This window comes from Microtus pennsylvanicus, chromosome 10 (assembly GCF_037038515.1).
Source record: "Microtus pennsylvanicus isolate mMicPen1 chromosome 10, mMicPen1.hap1, whole genome shotgun sequence".
NCBI lineage: Eukaryota > Metazoa > Chordata > Mammalia > Rodentia > Cricetidae > Microtus > Microtus pennsylvanicus.
In genome coordinates this window covers 79,046,781-79,066,682 of record NC_134588.1, presented here as the reverse complement: position 1 = coordinate 79,066,682, position 19,902 = coordinate 79,046,781, and the positions used below count along the sequence as shown (strand labels likewise).

At 35.3% G+C, this 19,902-nt stretch overlaps 1 protein-coding gene and 1 non-coding gene across 5 annotated transcripts in view; one reads left to right on the top strand and one right to left on the bottom strand.

Moving 5' to 3' along the window:
* Wapl (WAPL cohesin release factor) overlaps nucleotides 1-19,902 on the top strand; it is a 68,333-nt gene that overhangs the window by 43,296 nt on the left and 5,135 nt on the right. For 3 of the 4 annotated variants that reach the window (XM_075988697.1, XM_075988696.1, XM_075988694.1), the window contains exons 6-16: nucleotides 957-1,109; nucleotides 1,382-1,518; nucleotides 2,198-2,309; nucleotides 4,366-4,593; nucleotides 8,931-9,042; nucleotides 9,689-9,786; nucleotides 12,098-12,174; nucleotides 14,842-15,017; nucleotides 15,631-15,746; nucleotides 16,692-16,856; nucleotides 17,914-18,121. In XM_075988697.1, coding sequence (XP_075844812.1) covers nucleotides 957-1,109; nucleotides 1,382-1,518; nucleotides 2,198-2,309; nucleotides 4,366-4,593; nucleotides 8,931-9,042; nucleotides 9,689-9,786; nucleotides 12,098-12,174; nucleotides 14,842-15,017; nucleotides 15,631-15,746; nucleotides 16,692-16,856; nucleotides 17,914-18,121 — 1,582 coding nt within the window. The remainder of the gene's footprint in view (nucleotides 1-956; nucleotides 1,110-1,381; nucleotides 1,519-2,197; nucleotides 2,310-4,365; nucleotides 4,594-8,930; nucleotides 9,043-9,688; nucleotides 9,787-12,097; nucleotides 12,175-14,841; nucleotides 15,018-15,630; nucleotides 15,747-16,691; nucleotides 16,857-17,913; nucleotides 18,122-19,902) is intronic. The other variant, XM_075988695.1, reaches the window with a different exon arrangement.
* On the bottom strand, nucleotides 6,129-6,231 carry LOC142859268 (U6 spliceosomal RNA). Its single transcript, XR_012912178.1, has one exon. It is a non-coding gene; the product is annotated as a U6 spliceosomal RNA (small nuclear RNA).

Below are 19,902 nucleotides of genomic sequence, written 5' to 3'. Positions count from 1 at the left end.
GCAAGACCCAGTCTAACTCCTTTCCCAAAAGCTATATTCTGCAAAAAGTGGATTTTTAAAAAAAAAGTTTGGTACCTCTTTTTTAATAATTATTTTATCTTTATGTGTTTTACCTGAATCTTTCTATATCTAAGTGACTTTCATTTCTTAATTTGCTTTTGGTAGAGATGATATTACATTGCATTAATACTTTCCAAATCAAAATTTTTGTAAAATATTCTTGCGTAGGTATAGTGACATACCCAAAAGGCAACCAGGAGGCTCAGATCTCAAATTGAAGGTCTACATATACATAGTGAGGACCCCTCACTCCTTGAAAAAAATATATTTTCAATAAAGGGATTTGTAGTATTATACATTAAAACTCTTAGCTTAATAGTGAAGCCTTCATCATCTGGAGTTATCAAAGGAATGAATTACAACATAACAGAAATTTGGGGATAGAGTTTTAAATAAGGCCCTTATGCATACACAAATATTCATTCTCAGTTCCAAGAATAGAAATATTTCTTTTCCTTAAATTGATTATGATGTCACCATCAAACAGTATTTTGGATTTATATCGCTTTTAGTTTTCTTTGCTTTTATGATTCTTTTGCCATAGTTTTTCTGAAGCTCTGTCTAACTGCTTATCAATGCTACTTATGCATGCAATTGTGGTTCTTTATTTTTTTTTTTAACAGTCCTGGAAGCAACAGATGATGTGAAATGCAAAGTTTAAAAAAGCTAGAAGTATTTCTCAAGTGGTTCTTTTGTGTGTGAAGAATTTAGGTCTTAGTATTGCATGGAATTTAAATTACCTTTTAGGGCCTTTCAGCAGCCTCCCTCTTCTTCCTTTGGAAAAGAAAAAGAAAAAAATTTCATTTACTTTTTAAAAGCTAAATTTGTCACATAGACAAGATGTTACCTTTTAAAATATTTGCTTAGAACAACTAATTTAATACCTTTATCAATAGGTGAGGCTGTCTTCAAAGGAACCAAATCAAAAAGATGATGGAGTTTTTAAGGCTCCTGCACCACCACTCAAAGTGATAAAAACTGTGACAATACCTACTCAGCCCTACCAAGATATAGTTACTGCACTGAAATGCAGAAAAGAAGACAAAGAAGTAAGCGGCCGTATACAGTTTTACTGCACGTGGATAGATTTCTATGTGTAACATATAGCCTTTTGTCTTAAACAAATATCACTACACTGATAGTCAGAGTTTTGAACCACAAACGTACCTTGACCTACTAGTACTGATGATTTAAAAACATTTTTGTGGACATCAAATGAATGATTGTATAGGCTTTTTTTTTTATTAAGTACAGTAAGCCTATAGATTTAAATATTCTAGTTTATAGTTAAAAAAGAGGTGGACTTATTTTTTCTTGGCAGTTATATACTGTTGTTCAGCATGTGAAGCACTTCAATGATGTGGTGGAATTTGGTGAAAATCAAGAGTTCACTGATGACATTGAATACTTGTTAAGTGGCTTAAAGAGTACTCAGCCTCTAAACACACGTTGCCTTAGGTAAGCTCTTAATTTTACATTATAATGTTGTGTATGCCATGTCATTAATTTTTTCACCTATATGGCTTTAAATTTGTTAGTAAAGCTAGGCATTTAAAAAATTGTGTGTTGATAATCAGTGATGTGTTAAATGTTCCCTTTTTAAATATAGTATAGGCTTCAGTTTCCAGATGCTAAAAGAATAAAAGTATACTAAGAAATATGAGGTTTTGTTTTTTTTTTTTAAATTATCTCAGAGTTTCAGACTTCAAGTGATAGATTGATTTGAGCAGGGACTTGGGTCATCTTTTATGTATGATAATAGATTGTACACCTTGACTTGGTTTGAATTTCTATAGTCAGTTGGAATATATCCAATCAAATGTAACCACTTGTAGTTTTCATATAACAGTGGTATTATGAAAGATAACTAGAATTTTACAATTTTAATGGTTGTAGTGACTTGAGGAATACACTACAGACATCATGCTGTTCATTTTATAAAGGTAGTATGCTCAGTCACACTCTAAACCTTGGAACATATTTTAAAATTTTGGTTTTTCATGTTTTTTTTTTTTATATTTTGTGTTGTCTGTATTTTAAACCTGCTTCCTTCTCATTTGCTTGTTTGGAATTATGCAAACTACAGCTAATGTCCTAGCAATTTTTAGCTGTTCTAACATAGTCTGTTTCCTTCTAGTGTTATTAGCTTAGCTACTAAATGTGCCATGCCCAGTTTCCGAATGCACCTGAGAGCACATGGGATGGTTGCGATGGTCTTTAAAACCTTGGATGATTCCCAGCACCATCAGGTATTTTTTAAGTGTTTGAGGTTGAGAGATATTAGTAAAAAATTATAGTCTTTCAATATATCAGAAAATACCTTCACTGGATATCCATATAAGTGAATTAAAAATTGAATTTATTTGCTTGATAAGTAGAGATGATAGCCATATGTTTTTGCTTCATAAATCACATTTTCTGGAGATATTTTTCTTAAAAAAGTTTTTGTTATATTTGTAATATAATGGTTTATATTATTAAAATCTCACTCATCTGTTAGTTAACATACTATGCTGTATATTTTATGCTATAAAACCTATTTCCTCTATTCAGAAGAATCTTTTAATACTGTTTGATATTAATGGTATGAAAAGGGGTTTTGAAATATGGCCATGATTTTAAAAATATTTGGCTTATTGTTGGATCTGGAGAATAGCTGTGTTATGAAAGGGAATAAATAATAAAGGTTACCTAACCAAAGTACTAACCAGTGTCATCAAAATCGTCATTACCAAACTTAACAGTGATATATTGAGGTGGCCTTGTATGAAAGTAAATTACTTTATAAATACAAATTGAGTGACACAAAATTAATAGTGGTTTTTCTAAAACCAAAAGTAATATAATTAATTAAAGTGTGTGAATATTCCTGTGTACCCAGGTTGTACTGGACACAGAATAATGAGGACAGAAAGACAAGAAATGCATAGTTTGTTTTATTATCCAGTTAGGCATAGCCATAAGACATTCTTTTCTTCATGAGTCCCTCAGGTCTTTACTCTGGCATCCAAATTTCAAAAAATGCTTTGTAAACATTTAATCAAGGGACCTGAAGAGATGGTTCAGCAGTAAAGGACCTGAATTTGGTTTCTATCCATGTATTCTTAGGGCATTTGTCTACCAAAGACTGACTTTATTAATGTTAATCTAAAACATACCACCTTGAATATTTGAAGAACACATTTTGTTGATGCTTTATTAGAAACAGTTACTAGGTGCTAGGTATGTAGCTCAGTTGCTTGCTTAGGAAACCTGAGGCCCTGGGTTTGACCCCTAGCACTGCATAAACCAAGTACTCAGGTGGCAAAGGCAAGTGGGTCTCTAGTCTCTATAGTGAGTTCCAGACCAATTAGAGCTATATAATAAACCTGTATCTAAAAAAATAAGTTACTGGAATAAAATATTTAGGAAAGAAATTAGTCCAGTTACATTTGTTTCCTTTAAAAAATTATTTCCTTGCTTGTATGTGTATGCCTGGTGCTTGCAGAGGCCAGAAGATAGCATTGGATTCCCTAGAACTAAAGTTACAGACCATAGTAGATGAGCTACCACTACCGTATGTGTGCTGGGAATAGAGCTCAGGTACCCTGGGAGAACAGTTAGTGCTTGCCCTTAACTGTTGAGTCATCTCTTCAGCCCCCCTAATTAAATTTATTTCAGTCCCCTGTATGTTGTTGTAAGCTCAGTTGGCTGTATTCTACAGAGGGAAAAATTTGTTTTGATACTAATTATAAACACATTTGTTACTATATTTGAACCAAAAATTGGCATGTCTTTATGTTGCAAAGAACATTAAAGGTATATTGTAAAAGGAATTATTTATATGTTGTATAATGCATAAAAATGTTCTATAAGCTCCTCAAAGAAATGGGTAGTTGACTTTATATTCTAGTTGAACATTCATTAGAGAAGGATGATGGAGAGAGAAAAACAAAACACCATCCCCTCCCCACACTTTTGGGGTGGGGGTTGAGACAGGGTTTCTCTATGTTCCAGTCCTAACTGTCCTAGAATTCAATCTGTAGACCAGGCTGGCCTTGAACTCCCAGAGATCCTCGTGCCTCTGCTTCCTGAGTGCTAGGATTAAAGGTATCTGCCAACACCACTGCCCTGCTGGAGAAAACAGTTTTTAATCAGGGTTCTATTTATCAAATAGATTTATTTTCCTAGGATATTTTGGAAGAACACTGAATCAAAGAGTAGGAATTTTAGACATTTTAACTTATAAATGTTAGTAATATCCTTGGTTTCTAAAATTGTTAGTAATTGCTTTTATGATTATTTCTCTTTTGGGATCTTTTGAAGAATTTGTCCCTCTGTACAGCTGCTCTCATGTACATATTGAGTAGAGATCGTTTGAACATGGATCTTGATAGGGCCAGCCTAGATCTCATGATTCGACTCTTGGAACTGGAACAAGATGCTTCTTCAGCTAAGCTACTGAATGAAAAAGACATGAACAAGATCAAAGAAAAAATCCGAAGACTCTGTGAAACTGTGCACAATAAGCATCTTGATCTAGAAAATATAACGGTAGGTTGTTTCTTTCTATAACAAATAAAGATTATGCTCAGAAAGTCTGATTAGTCACAGTGGCTATTAAGGTTTAGCTCTGAACATCATTTCCTGTCCTAATTAGGGTTATTGCTGTGATGAAACACCAAAGCAAATTGGGGAGGAAAGGTTTATTTCAGCTTACACTTACGGGTGCATCACTGAGGGAAGTCACAGCAGGAACCTGGAGGTAGGAGCTGCTGCAGAGGCCATGGAAGGATGCTGCTTACTGGCTTCCTAGGCCTGCTTTCTTATAGAGCCCAGGACTGTCACAGTGGATTGGGCCTCCCCCCATCAGTCACTAATTAAGAAAATGCCTTACAGCCAGATCTTATGGAGGCAACTTTCTTAATTGAAGTTCCCTCTCAGATAGCTGTAGCTTGTGTCAAGTTGGTATTATATTAGCCAGCATGCTCCTGGACTCACTAAATTAGCTTATCTATATTTGAGCCTTTCTTGGTTTTGATTTTGCTAGTAAATTGTAACTGTTTTTCTTGTTACATTTTGCCTAATCTTTTTCTTTTCCTTCCCTCTGCATTTAAGCTGTTAATTTGTAACTGGAATTTTTATTTTCTTCATTTCCGAAATCAGAATTAGGAGGATTTGTAAAGTATTTGTAAGCAAACATTTGCTTATGCTAGACTATCTCAGGGTTTCTAGAAGGTAATAGGGGAAATTCCCTAGTCACATGCCCTTTATGAAGCAATGTCCCTACTCACTGTAGGATTATGGGCAGTTTTTATCTTTATTCTGAGCACAATTCCTCAATAGATGATGATAGTCAAATGGATACAAGACCAGTAAGATAATTGACCTATGGTTTTAAAGAGAGGAGAAAAGATAATTGTTGTATAACTTGATTTTATAAGATAAAACTTCTTTTTTCTGTTGTGTACTTAACTGAAAGGACTGCAACATTTGCTGCAAAAGTTTAGACTCTTATGCTAGTCTCAGTAACCGAAGACTGTCAGTCCGTTTAATTATACTAGACTCATTAAGGGATTCATGGGTTCTGAAAAAGATAGCAAATAAGAAAGCCAGCCAATTTTAAGCACATGTTAGGTTCAAAACTCAGATGTGTTCTGTACTTTCTAGAAGTGGAAAATCACTGCAGTTCGTGTATTGCCTATAGTTTGGTTTGGAAGTAGGACAGTATTATACATTTAAAACCAGTAATTTTTATTCACTCCACAGTTTTACATCCAATTTTTAGAATAATTATTAAATTTACATTCAAAGTATAGGCTTCATCATGGTATTTTCTTCTATTCTTTGTTTTAATGGAACATCTTTCCCAGTGTTCTCAACACTGAGAGTTAAAACTCTCAGTCAACCACAGAAATACTTGCACGTCTTTTTACTGCTGCACTGTTGATAGCCAAGAAATAGACCTAGCCTAGATCTCCAAGAACAGATGAATAAATAAAAATGTGGGCTATATATAGATGTGGAATTTTACTTATCCATAAAAGAAAAATTTTTATTATTCCTTCTCATTTTAATTGTTTGAATAAAAAATTATGGAATGCTTCACGAATTTGCATGTCATCCTTGCACAAGGGCCATGCTAATCTTCTCTGTATTGTTCCAGTTTTAGTCTATGTGCTGCCAAAGCAAGCGAGGAAAAATTAATTTAAATTGAACCTATAATTTTTGTTTGCCGATCTTTTTTGTCATCCATTCAGCATTTTAGTTTGAAATATTTGTTTGGTTTGTTAGGGTAAGTAAGTGTCAGCATGAAAAATGCTCACAATATTTTAACTAATTTACATAGTTGAAACAAGAAAAGTGGACTATGTTAGGGTGCCTTTGCTCTTTCAACTCAGTGTCAACTGTTCTTAAATGTAGTTGTTTTTAAATTGTACACTAGGCTTAAAAGTTGCTTTGTTTAAAGCCGGGCAGTGGCAGAGAATCCCAGCACTCACAGGTGGATCTCTGTGAGTTCGAGGCCAGCCTAGTCTACAAGAGCTAGTTCCAGGACAGCCCCCAAAGCTACAGAGAAGCTGTCTTGAAAAACCAAACCAAAACAAAAAAGTTGCCTTAATTATTTAAAGAATAGTTGCTCACACTGGTTTTGTTATATTAATTGTTTGGGTCTGGATTAATTTTCTTGTGTGATGTTTTTGTATATTTTAAAGTGGGGTTTGTTTTTTTGTTTCTGTTTTGAGACAGGATTTCTGTGTGTAACCACCACTCTGTCCTGGAACTCCCTCTGTAGACCAGACTGGCCTTGAACTCACAGAGATCCACCTGCCTCTGCCACCTGAGTGCTGGGATTAATGGCATGCACCACCATTGCCTGACTAATTTTAAAGTATTTTTTATTAATTTTTTTAAATAATAAAATTTATAGCCAGGTATGATGATGCACACTTTTAATCCCGCCACCTAGGAGGCAGAGGCAGGTGGATCTCTGAGTTCAAAGCCAGTTTAAAGCCCTGTCTTCCCTCCCCCAAAGAAAAAGAGGTCATAAAATTAAAAAATAATTGATCTTCTTTTATATATATTTGTTTTGTTGATAAGGCATAAGATAATAGTAGTAATAGAGATTTAAACAGTAGATAACTAAGTGCTAATAGTTAACAGAAGTCTTATTAGTAATTTTGCTTTAGATGATTATTTTAGTTTTCAAATAAAAATGCTTAAAATTATAGGCTATTTTTGAATGGACCTTATCATGTGCTACATAATAACCTAAAATATATAGTTTTTACTAATACAAATTTTTTTATACTCTATTTAAAGATTGTAGCATTAGGTCTTAGCATCATTGTTAAAACTCATGAACTGATAAATTTGGCCATTAAATTATTTCTTGGAGAACCTAGAATGAGAATTGAACCCAATTCAATGCTTTTGTTGTATTGGATTCTAATTCTGTACTTACCCTAGCATAGATTTTCTTTCTGAAGAAATTTTAAAAAGTATTTAGCTCCTTCTAAATTGGTAATACTAAGATTCCATTGATGAGTCTTGTTTTATTTTGTACATAATGTATATATTCAGTTTTAAATATACATGCCAAGGTGAAAAGTTTTCCCTTTTGAAGTATGTAAGTTCAGGTTCAGGTTGGTATCTGTACAAAGAAGTCTTTTTGGTCTTTGCTAATTGTTCCCACACTCTTTATTTTTTTTTTTAAATGAGTAGTTCATTGGTATGTTACCAGGGGTTAGCATGCTGAACAGTAACTAGATCGCTGCCTCCCATCCGGCTGATTACTTCTGCTTTTAGGCTAAATTTCTTTTATTACACCAAGAACTAGACTACTCTGTTGGAAGGTCTCTTTAGGCTTTAAAACCATAGATTCACAAAGAAAAAATGCTAACCTAGTTGTAAATGTGATTCTTATTTGTGCACCATATAGTGGTGGTTTTGAATATATAGCGTTGTGACTACATGGAATTTTCTAGCTGCCAAATAGTCCTAAAGAATACAGTTAAAGACATAGTATGATAAGACTTTGTAGGAAAATAAAAAAATGGTGAGCAGAGAACTTGAAGAATAAAATGGTTCACTGTTAAATACTTGGAAAAATGCTCATGTTTACTGTAACCAGAAAAAGTATAAACCAAAATTGTTTGTTACCCCTTTGTACCTTCAGGCTGTTGAAATTAGTGACCGTTGAACTTGAACATTTCATTCCCATACTTGCTTTCCTGAAATGTGTACAACTACATTCTTTTTGGTTAATCCAATATATTTATTTATAGTAAAGAATAGATGATTTGATTCAGAATGCCACATTTGAGCCTCTATTCTGACATTGTATATTATTGAAACTAACAAGAACTTTTTAATTTTTTCCTTAAAAGCAAGCAATATAGTTGAGGCACAGATTCTTCAGTATGGACTGTTCTGATAAAATTGGAAGTTAATTCACCTATGAAAACATTTATTGTACTGTTTTTGACTTAAATACATTTTAATAAAAATATTTCTAAAATTATTCTTGAGAATTATTCTAGCTGGGAGGTGGCAGTACACACCTTTAATCCCAGCACTGAGAAGGCAGAGTCAGGTGGATCTCTCTGAGTTCTGGGACAGCCAGAGTTACCCCAAGAAGAAACCCTGTTTTGGTTTTTCGAGACAGGGTTTTTCTGTAGCTTTGGAGCCTGTCCTGAAACTAGTTCTTGTAGACAAGACTAGTCTTGAACTCATAGAGATCTGCCTGCCTCTGCCTCCCGAGTACTGGGATTAAAGGTGTGCACCACCACTGCTTGGCTGAAGCCCTGTTTTAAGAGAAAAAGAAAAAAGAAAATATTCATCACCTCAGTATTCATTAATTAAGTATTCTTGATTTTTTTTTTTTTTTAAAGACTGGTCATTTAGCTATGGAGACTTTGCTGTCCCTCACTTCCAAGCGAGCAGGAGATTGGTTTAAAGAAGAGCTCCGGCTTCTGGGTGGTCTGGATCATATTGTAGATAAAGGTCTGTATACAATACACAGACACACACATACACAGTGGCACACATGTTAAGTACCAACATTTGGGTGGCAGAGGCAGGTGGATCTCTGAGTTTAAGACTAGTCTGTTCTACATAGCCAGTTCTAGGATAGCCAGGGCTACACAGGAGAAACCTAAATCTCACGAAAACAACAACAAAGAGAAGACACCATAACCAAGGCAGTTTATAAAAGGAGTTTATTGAGGACTTAGAGTTTAAGAGGGTAAGTCCATGACCATCATGGCAGGGAGCATGAAGGCAGACAGATGTGGGGCTGGAGCAGTAGCTAGAGTTCACATCTTGATATATCTAAGTACTGAGTAGAGAAGGGGAGGGAGAGAGGAACTAGCTGGGAAGTGGCCTGAGGTTTTTTGAAACCTCAAAGCCCATCCTTAGCATAGGCCTTCTCTGACAAGCCCAGACCTCCTAATTCTTCCTAAAGACCAAACATCCAAATATTGTAGTCTGTGAGAGCCATTGTCATTCAAACCACTACACTTGGTTATCAAGCATAAATGATGTTCATATTCCAGCATATTCATTGCATGTGTGTGGGTGAATTTTGATGTTAGCAAAGGAATAATTATTGAAGTTTTATATACTAACTTGTTCATTTCTTTTTGCCTAGTAAAAGAGTGTGTGGATCATTTAAGTAGAGATGAGGATGAAGAGAAACTAGTAGCCTCTTTATGGGGAGCAGAGAGATGTTTACGAGTTTTAGAGAGTGTAAGTATGGACAACTGCATGAGGGAATTATTTCTAATTGTGATTATATGTACTTATAACCACCTGGTACTTTATATACCCTGGAGTTGTACCCGTTTCTCTGAATTAAAGTTGCAAGGGCTCTTTTCACAACCAATTGTCAGTAAGTGAGCATCTTACATTTTAAGAATGTGTTGGGTTGCTGGACATGATGATAGATGCTGGGATCCTAAAATTTTGGGAGACTTAAGGAGGAATGGTTATGAGTTAGAGCCTAGCATTAGCTACATAAAAACCTGTCTCAAACAAAAAGCCGCTATTTGTGTATTATTGCTTCAAATGAAAGGTGCACACAGGTTTGTTTATATGTATATAAACTAACTATAGTTTTCTTATTACAGAATTCTGTTTCTGGTAAAAATACTCACTTGTTTTGTAGAAAACAGAAGATATAGTCTTTTTTCTTTCTTTCTTTAGTTAGTATGCTTTTGTTTGTTTAGATTATGAGTCAGTAAACATAGCTAAACATTTGACTTTGGAAAATAATACTGCTGGGCGGTAGTTACTATATTTTTTTCTTTGGTTATGAATGACTTAACCTAGTTCAGTGTAGGCTACAATTTTACTGCTAGTAAATTTTAGGATGTATAATTGCTGATGAAGTGGATTGACTAGGCACTTTTAAAAACACGGAGGAGCTTTTGGCATTCATAAACTTGAAATTGTTCCTCCTTCTAGAGTGTTGCTTACTAGATAACATGTTATTTCTTTATTTAAAAATTTTTAAATGGCTGAGTATGGTGGTGTATACCTTTAATCCCAGCACTTGGGCAGAGACAGGCAGATTTCTATAAGTTCAAGGCCAGTCTGAGCTTCATAGTGAGTTCTAGGATGGCCAGGGCAGTGTAGAGACTCTGTCTGCCCCCCCCCCCCCTTTTCTCTCTCTCTCTCTGCCTGCCCCTCTCCCTCTCCCTCTCCCTCTCCCTCTCCCTCTCCCTCTCCCTCTCCCTCTCCCTCTCCCTCTCTCTCTCTCTCTCTCTCTGTCACACACACACACACACATACATAAATATATAACTGTAAGCATATATACATATATACTAAACAAATAAGAACATGAAATTTAAAAGTATATTTAAAATATATTTATGAGTTTTAAAGTATCAAGTTTGTATGTTGGAGATTTTTATGTCTGCACTTCAAAGTATTTGGCAGTTAATTGTAGCAAATGAATTGTGATGACTACATTAATTATTAGTAATTATGACAGTGGTGTCTTAATTTTATGATAAATCAATGTTTTTAGTTGGGATCTCACTATGTAACTTTAGTTGACCTGGATGATCACTGTGTAGACCAGGATTGTCTTGTACTCAAAGACAAGCCTTCCTCTGTCTCCTGAATGCTGAAATCAAAGATGTGTGCTCTATTATGGGTAGCAGTTTTCTTATTTTAAATACTGATCTTATAGGTTGCACCCACAGGTTGTAGAGATAATTCCCTGTTAGGGCTTCATAAACTTTGCCACTCAGCACCCGGTTTTGCCCAGTAAATTTTAATGTGACCCTCAATATATTTGCCATATTAAATAGGTACATAGTGCAAAAGGTTTTAAAATTAAAATGAAGACAGAATCTTAAACAACAGTTTATTCTTGCTTTTGTTTTTTTGAGACTGCCCTAGAACTTGTGTCATAGACCGGGCTGGCCTCAAACTTACAGAGATCCTCCTGCCTCTGCCTCAGGAATGCTAGGATTAAAGGTGTGTATCACTATGCCCAGCAATTACATAGCAATTTTTAAAGTCAGTCATTCTAACAAATGTACAATTCAAAGGTATACTAGTTTGATATACACCAAGGAAACCATTAAAAGTTTTTGTTATGTTTAAGCAAATGACTGTATAAGGCCAGAAATTTTTGTGTATATTGTAACTTGTAGCATAAAACATAATTGTTTCTTAACTGTTTGAGAAACACTTGTTGGTTTGTGGCATGACAATAGGCATGATGCAAAATGTTCATGTTCTGTGTTAAAGCCAAGTGAATTCATGAAATGAGCCATGGGTGAGCATTTCTAGAAACACTTTGGATTTATTCTGCATTTGACTTTTAATTAGTTTTTGGTTGTTGGAGCATTGAGAAATTTCTATGTTGGTTTTGCAGCCTCACCTTTAATTACAACTCTGTGGGTCACAACTAGAGTAGTTGCATGCTTAGATGGCAAAATCGGTTTCATCTTTATATATTTTAAGGCATCAGGTAAAGTGTGGTATTATTTATGTAAATGAAAATTGTGGATTGTCACAGTCATTTTATATCCTTTCATTTTAGGTAACAGTGCATAATCCAGAGAATCAAAGCTACTTGATCGCATATAAAGATTCACAACTCATTATTTCATCAGCTAAGTAAGTTTTTATAAATGCTCTTATTAACAAAGGAATTAAAGTTGTATTCTATTCCTCCTTAAAATGTGTTATCTGTTAGGTTTGTGAATAAGTACATTATTGAGCAAAAGTTAGGAGTACAGATTCTTGAGTTTTGGTGAGAATTTCAGCTCTTTCATGTTAGCTATAATCCTGGACAAGTTACTGTGTTGTTGCAAGTTCTTATGGGGAAGGAAGAATTGTACCTAGCTACTAGTGTAGTTTTCACAATCAGGTAAATATATCTTAACATATATCGTAGATATACTTTCCCAAGGTATATAATATATGTCTAGGTAACAAATGCTTGGTAACACATTTAAAGGTGTATGTACAATATATGTTAATGAGTCAAGTTTTTCTATTTGTAAGGCCTTCTAGAACATTGCTTAGCATATAGTGATGTTCGAAGTGGATTGTAACTCCATTTCTGCCTTTTATTTATATTTCATTTTCCAGATCTTTGTGTATCATCTCTCCTTGTCTAGCCTTCATCACAATTAGGCCAGTGCTGTCACCTCAGTGCTTCTGTGTCTCCAGTCCTGGTTCTGTCTTAATACAGCAGCTTCTTGGTATCGCTGTCCTAGTTTTTGCTATCTCTGCCCTAGTTCTCTGGCCTTGGTCTTAGCAAGCATTATGCCACTGGGATTTAACTTTCTCTGGGTCTCTGCTTTGAAAAATTAATCTTAAATTGCAATTCTATATGACCCTCTATTTTCTTTGTAAATTTCCCTATGAAAGAAACAAATGTTTCAATGTGAGTGGTCCAGTGTAACTGTTTAACCTCTTAATTGGAAAGAAATGTAGACAGAATGATGTGATAACCTTAGTTTGAATACTATCTTGTATCATTTCCATATCCTGTTTTATGTTGCTTTTGTGAGTTTTATAGGACATTATTATCCTTAATGCATGTAATTCTTTCTTACCAAGGACTTTTCTTGAAAGTTAAATCTTTTTCTGATTTCATTTTATTTGGTGGGTAGTAGTTATGCTTTTGTTGTGGGTGGTTGATGGGTTTATTGTTGTGTAATAGCAGGGATTGAACCTATACTTTCACATATACCAGGCAAATACTCTTATCATTCAGTCCAAGTCGCTGTTTTGTTTTTATTTTTTTATTCTTTTGATTAACAAAAATTATATTTCTGATTTTAAAAGTCCTTTCTGCTGGATAGTGGTAGTGCATGCCTTTAATCCCAGCACTTGGGAGGCAGAGGCAGGCAGAGATCTCTGTGACTGTGAGGCCCGCCTAGTCTACAGAGGGAGTTCCAGGACAGACTCCAAAGCTACAGAGAAACCCTGTCTCGAACTCCCCACCCCCCAAAAAGGGACTAATCTCTGAGAATTGCCTTTGTAAAGAAATCTTTAGTATGACAGATTTTATCTCTTGTGTAGGATTTTCGTCTTTAGAAGTGATGATAAAAGTCAGAATTGAATGGGAAGTAGCACTCACCTGGAAACCATCATAGATACGCAGTAATACTTAAGACAGACAGTTTAGCTACTAATGACAACAGGGAAATTCTGTCAGTATCCTCAAACATCAGAAGAACAAGTTATTTGGGTTTGGCCTTATAAGAACATCTTCCTAACCAAGAATTGTAGAATATTAGAAATTTTATATATAGAATTTTCTCATCATGTATTAAGAAGAAACCAGGAATAGATTAAATATGCTACAGTTTTCTTTAAGAGTTTTGTATGGTATGCAATTCTTGAAAAATTAAATTGACAAAATCAGCTTACTTGATACATGTCAGACTTGGTGGGAAACAGCTAATGGATTTGATGGTTTAAAGAGGCCTTGGGGGGCTGGAGTGGATGAGGTAAAGGTACTTGGGAGTATAGACTTAGCCTTTGTTTAATGCGCAGAACCCATGCAGAGGTGGAAGGAGCGCATCGACTTCACAAAGTTGACCCCCCCATGAGTGATGTGGTACCTTCACCGCCATACACATCATACATAATAATAATAATAAACAAATACAAACTACAGATAGTCTTTAGAAATAGACTGTATACATATTATGTGTCCTTGTTAGTATGTGTCCAGTCTTAGGACTTACTGGGTATAACTGCCAGGAGACCTGTTAATTTGAATCATCTACAATTAAAACTAATGATTTGCCTTAATGTATACCAAGCATTTAATAATACCCATCTTTACTGCTGAAACATTCTTTTCCTTATTTGCTAATGAAAAATAGCTAAGTAAAACTGAGACAGACCTGTCATTGTTCCTTAAAGGCTTTGTGAGGATGGGGTGGGCATGCCTTGTGATGTTTTTGTGTTTGAGGTAGGAATAAAATACCACAGCTCCTGTAAGTAACAGGAGTTTTTTCTTGTGAGATTTTGTTGTGGTGGTGGTGGTGGTAGTTGTTTGATTTGAAATGGGATCTCACTCCTGGGCTAAAGCAGTCCTTCTGCGTCAGCCTCCTCTGTATGGGGACTATAGACCCGAACCATCATGCTCATCATGGAATGAACTTTGAATTTTCTTTAGAAAGAGTTTATCAAAATTTAACAACTAGTGAGATTATCAGGCATATGGTACATTATTAGACATTAAACATAACTTCCAAATTAGAAAAAAAACAAAACCAAGAACCTTGACTGTTTATAGTATGCATTTTATTTTCTCTTAAGAGCATTACAGCATTGTGAAGAACTGATCCAGCAGTATAACCGCGCTGAGAACAGCATATGCATAGCAGATAGTAAACCTCTGCCTTACCAGAATGTAACTAACCATGTGGGCAAAGCAGTGGAGGACTGCATGAGGGCTATCATTGGGGTATTGCTCAATTTAACTAATGATAATGGTAAGTAATATTTTCTTATTGAAAAATTATATATTGCACATAGAAATAAGCTATTCTATATTTGATGTAATAATTTACAATATTCCATTACATAATTGACTGACTTCCTTAGTCATAAGCTAATTTTAGGAATTGTTTCTTTTAGAACTGCCTAGTAAATAAGCCTTGAAATATCTAAACCACAAATTTCAGTAAAGGAGTGAAATACAATTTAAAATTAATACGTTTTTAAAATTTTTTGAGACAGAGTTTCGCTGTAGTTTTAGAGACTCTCCTGTAGACCAGGCTGGCCTCAAACTCACAGAGATCCGCCTGCCTCTGCCTCCCAAGTGTTGGGATTAAAGGTATGTATGCATCACCACTGCCCGGCAAAAATTAATACTTATTATAATAATTGGGTATGGTGTGCATACTTATAATCCTAGCTTTTGGGGAGGCTAAGGCAAGAGGTGTGCCATGAGATAGAGGCCAGCTTGGGCTGCTTAGCAGGTCAGTCAGTATTACAGAGTAAAACCAGGACTTGGGAAAAGAAAACAAAAACCAACAAAGAAAATCATTTAAAATGTGGTTATTGGTGTCATAAGGAAGATTTTTGTTTCTCTATTTATTTCAGAGTGGGGCAGCACGAAGACAGGAGAACAAGATGGACTCATAGGCACAGCAATGAATTGTGTCCTTCAGGTTCCAAAGTACCTACCTCAGGAGCAGAGATTTGACATTCGGGTGCTGGTGAGTTGAAGTGCCACTTGGTATTTTATCTTATTTTTAGATGATGAACCTTTGTTTTAGTTTGGATTTAAGAATCGTTTGTTTAGCCGGGCCGTGTTGGTACACACCTTTAATTCCAGCACCCAGGAGGCAGAGGTAGGTGGATCTATGTGAGTTCGAAAACAGCGTGGTCTACAAGAGCTAGTTCCAGGACAGGCTCCAAAGCTACAGGGAAACCTTGTCTCAAACAAAAAAAGGAAATTAGTTTTTTAATATATTCTGGGCTGGGTTAGAGAGATGACTCAGAGCACTGACTACTCTTCCAGAGGTTCTTAGATTCTGGTGTTTTTTTTTTTTTGTTTTTTTTTTTTTTTGTTTTTTTTGTTTTTTTTTGATGGGTCCTCATGAACATACTTCTCCATATATTTCTGTCTTACAAAACCTCCTTCATAGGGCTGGAGAGAGATGACTTATAGGTTAAGAATACTGACTTCTCTTCCAGAGGTCCTGAGTTCGATTACCAGCAATCACATGGTTGCTCACAACATATGATGAGATTTGGTGTCTTCTTCTGGCCTGTAGGTGTACATGCAGGCAGAATACTATTCTTAATAAATAAATGAAACCTCCTTCATAAAAATAGAGGTTTAAACTGAAGGTGGTGGTTAATAACTGAGGAGCTAAGTATGGCTGGTGTCCATAACCCTAGCACTTTGGATGGTGGAGTAAGAGGATGGCTATGAGTCAAGGCCAGCCTAGACTATAGAAAGCATTAAACAGTTCCTCTGCTGCCCACCCAAACAGGTGAAAGAATCTTTCTTTGAAAAGAGCAGTGTCTTACACGGTGTTTTTTAACAGGTTTGCAAATGGAAGAATTCTGTTTAACATTTATTTGACAATAAAAGTTCATATATATAATTCATTAAGTTCTTGTTTGTAATAATTTTATTTTTTAATATATTATAGGGATTGGGTCTACTGATAAATTTGGTGGAGTATAGTGCCCGGAATCGACACTGCCTTGTCAACATGGAAACATCATGTTCTTTCGATTCCTCCTTCTCTAGTGGAGAAGGAGATCAGAGTTTAAGGCTAGCTGGACAAGTTCATGCTGTTCAGGCTTTAGTGCAGGTGAGAAGCAGTGACAACACGATCGTATTAGGTAAATGCTGTCCACTCATAAGATGAAGTCAACTGACGTCTTCAGTCTTCAGCTTCCAGATTCCCTGGCATGGTCCCCAGGACCTCTGGGATTCTTGGACTGGTTTTGAGAATTGCTCTTTGGTTTTTCTAGGTTATTATCTTACACATGCTGTATTCAGAGTCTGTTTATTTAACACATCTTTTAAGGTCTGTTTAGTATTTGATATTTAAGTAATTCTCATTAGTAACTTGCTGCATTTCTCAAATGGTGTGAATGGGTATATTAAGTTTTTTTTGTGTTTTATGCAATAACAACAAAAGGAAAGTAAGCTAATTAAAGACAAGGAATTTGGTTGCTCCTCTTGACTGTATGGGGTACATAATAAATAGTAAACTCTCCTAATAGTCTCCCTTACGTACTTTCAATAATAAAAATGCCAATAATGTTTAAGATCTAGTTCTTCCTGGGACCGTTTATATTTTCTAATTGTTTATGTCTTAAATTACTTTTAAAGAAGTCATGTTGCTTTTCCTAGTGTATTTAATTATTGTCTTTCCTACTGGCTAATTTATCCAATATGCATAGGTTTGTTGATTTTTCTTTTCTTTTAATTTTAAAAAATGGCAGTTTTTAAAAAAATTTTTAGGTAGAATTCCCTGGGTTAAGGACAATTATTGAGTCTTTCATTATTGGAAACAGTATATAAACTAAATTACTTAAATTTCAGCAGCATTTATACTTTAGTTTTGTCTTTTGGTAAAATATAGAACAAGCTTTTTTTAAAAATAAGATGCTCTTATTTAGAGCAAAATATTAGAATATGTACATGTTGATACTTGATTAATTTTTTTTTAGAATTTCCATCCCTCTTCTTCCTCCAGAGCCTTCCAGGTCCTTCCCACTTCTTTATAATTGGTGTGTGTGTGATTATAAATACAATCATTTGAAATCATTTAGTATTGCTCATATGTATTTAGTGCTGACTTTAGGATTGACTAACTTACTGATGTCTTTTTAATGATTTTCAAAAATAACTTTTATCAGCTATTTCTTGAACGAGAGCGAGCAGCTCAGTTGGCAGAGAGTAAAACAGATGAGTTGATCAAAGATGCTCCCACCACTCAGCATGATAAGAGTGGAGAATGGCAAGAAACAAGTGGAGAAATACAATGGGTGTCAACTGAAAAGACTGATGGTACAGAGGAGAAACATAAGAAGGAGGAGGATGACGAAGAACTTGACCTCAATAAAGGCATGTTTATCTTGAGTAGTAGTATTTTCACAGTGAGAATGTTGTTCTTCCTATCAGTGAGCATGATGTTGTCATTGGGAGGTTGGTTGGTCACCTTTCTTGATCCTTCCCTCCTTCACTCTTTAAAGAGTAGCAGCCGAACTGGCCATGATAGTGCACACCTGTAATTCCAGACCTTAATAGGCTGAGCCAAAGGAACATGAGCTGCAGACCAGCATTGGTGATTTGAGACCGTATAACTAAGAGGGAGGGGATGGATTTCTCAGATTTCTCTTTTCAGCCTCACCTAAACTGAGATATTTTGTCGAAATTTACAAAGTTCTCAGAACTTACTAGGTAAAGAAGAGGAATATACACCAAGCTAGAGGCACTGTTTTTACTAATGAATTATTTATTGACTATCTACTATTTCCAGGAATTATGATACTTGCTTTATATACAAATTCTGCAAAATAGCTATTTGTAACTGTGCCCCTAAGGTTTTGTTTTTTGTTGTTTTGTTTTTCCAGACAGGGTTTCTCTGTGTAACCCTGGCTGTCCTGGGACTGTCTGTAGACTAGGATGACCTTAGAGATTACCCTTCCTCTGCCTTCTGCACCATTACCTCCCAGCTAAGGTTTTGAGATGTAGTATGTCCAACCTTTTCTACTTAGGAGACTTATGCTGAGCCTCTTCTCTTTCTGTTAGGCTACTCCTTTCCTAAGTTCTGATACTCTTTTTTTTTTTTTTTATTATTTATTATGTATACAATATTCTGTCAGTGTGTGTGCCTGCAGGCCAGAAGAGGGCACCAGACCTCATTACAGATGGTTGTGAGCCACCATGTGGTTGCTGGGAATTGAACTCAGGACCTTTAGAAGAGCAGACAGTGCTCTTAACCACTGAGCCATCTCTCCAGCCCCTCTGATACTCTTAAGAAAATTTTGCTTCCAAGAAACTTAGCTACTAGGATGTGTCTCTTACTTGGAGGCCTGCGGGTCAATCCAGATAAGTCTTGATAGTTTTGTGCATATTATGATAATAGCTTTGTTTTAGGGTCTTGTTAAAAAAGAACTGCTTATTGAGATATAATTCATGTACTGTAATATTACCCTTTTAAAGTGAGTAATGCATTAGCTTAGTATGTTCACAGAATTGTATATTCATTCCAATTATGTAATGTTGAACATGTTTTCTTTAGCCCTAAAGTAACTGTATATCAGTTGGCAGTTAGCTTCTCCATTTCCTCCTCCCCTAGCCACTGGCAACAGTTGATCTACTTAGTTGCTCCAATGATTTACCTATTTCAGGCATTTCATGTAAAAAGAATCAGACAATTTTTTTTTTTACTTTAAGAAACTTATTTCAATTAGATGTATTGGGGGCATTTTATGAGGGTTCAAGGTTATTTATACCTTCAAGATTACCTTGAAGGTGTTCTTAACTATTTTGGTTGATGGAAAAGTTTTTGATTCATTTGCAGCTCTCTAAAGACATTTGGAATGTTTATGGCCTTTTTGTGTCTTTGAAGAAATAGTGTATTAGTTCTCTTGCCTAGTTTTTAGTCAGGTCTTGTTGCTATAAAATTGAAAGAATTCTTTATATATCCTGAACATTTTATGAGATAATGATTGCATACTTCCACTATGTTAGTGGTGTCCTTAAGTTTGTTAGAGTTTAGTTCTTGTATTTGGGTCCCTATTCATTTTGAGTTAGTTTTTATTAATTTGGGATACCGAGTTGTTCATATAGTAGCTTTTAAAATGATAACGATAGTTGAAGTTGGTACAGTGGTTAAAACT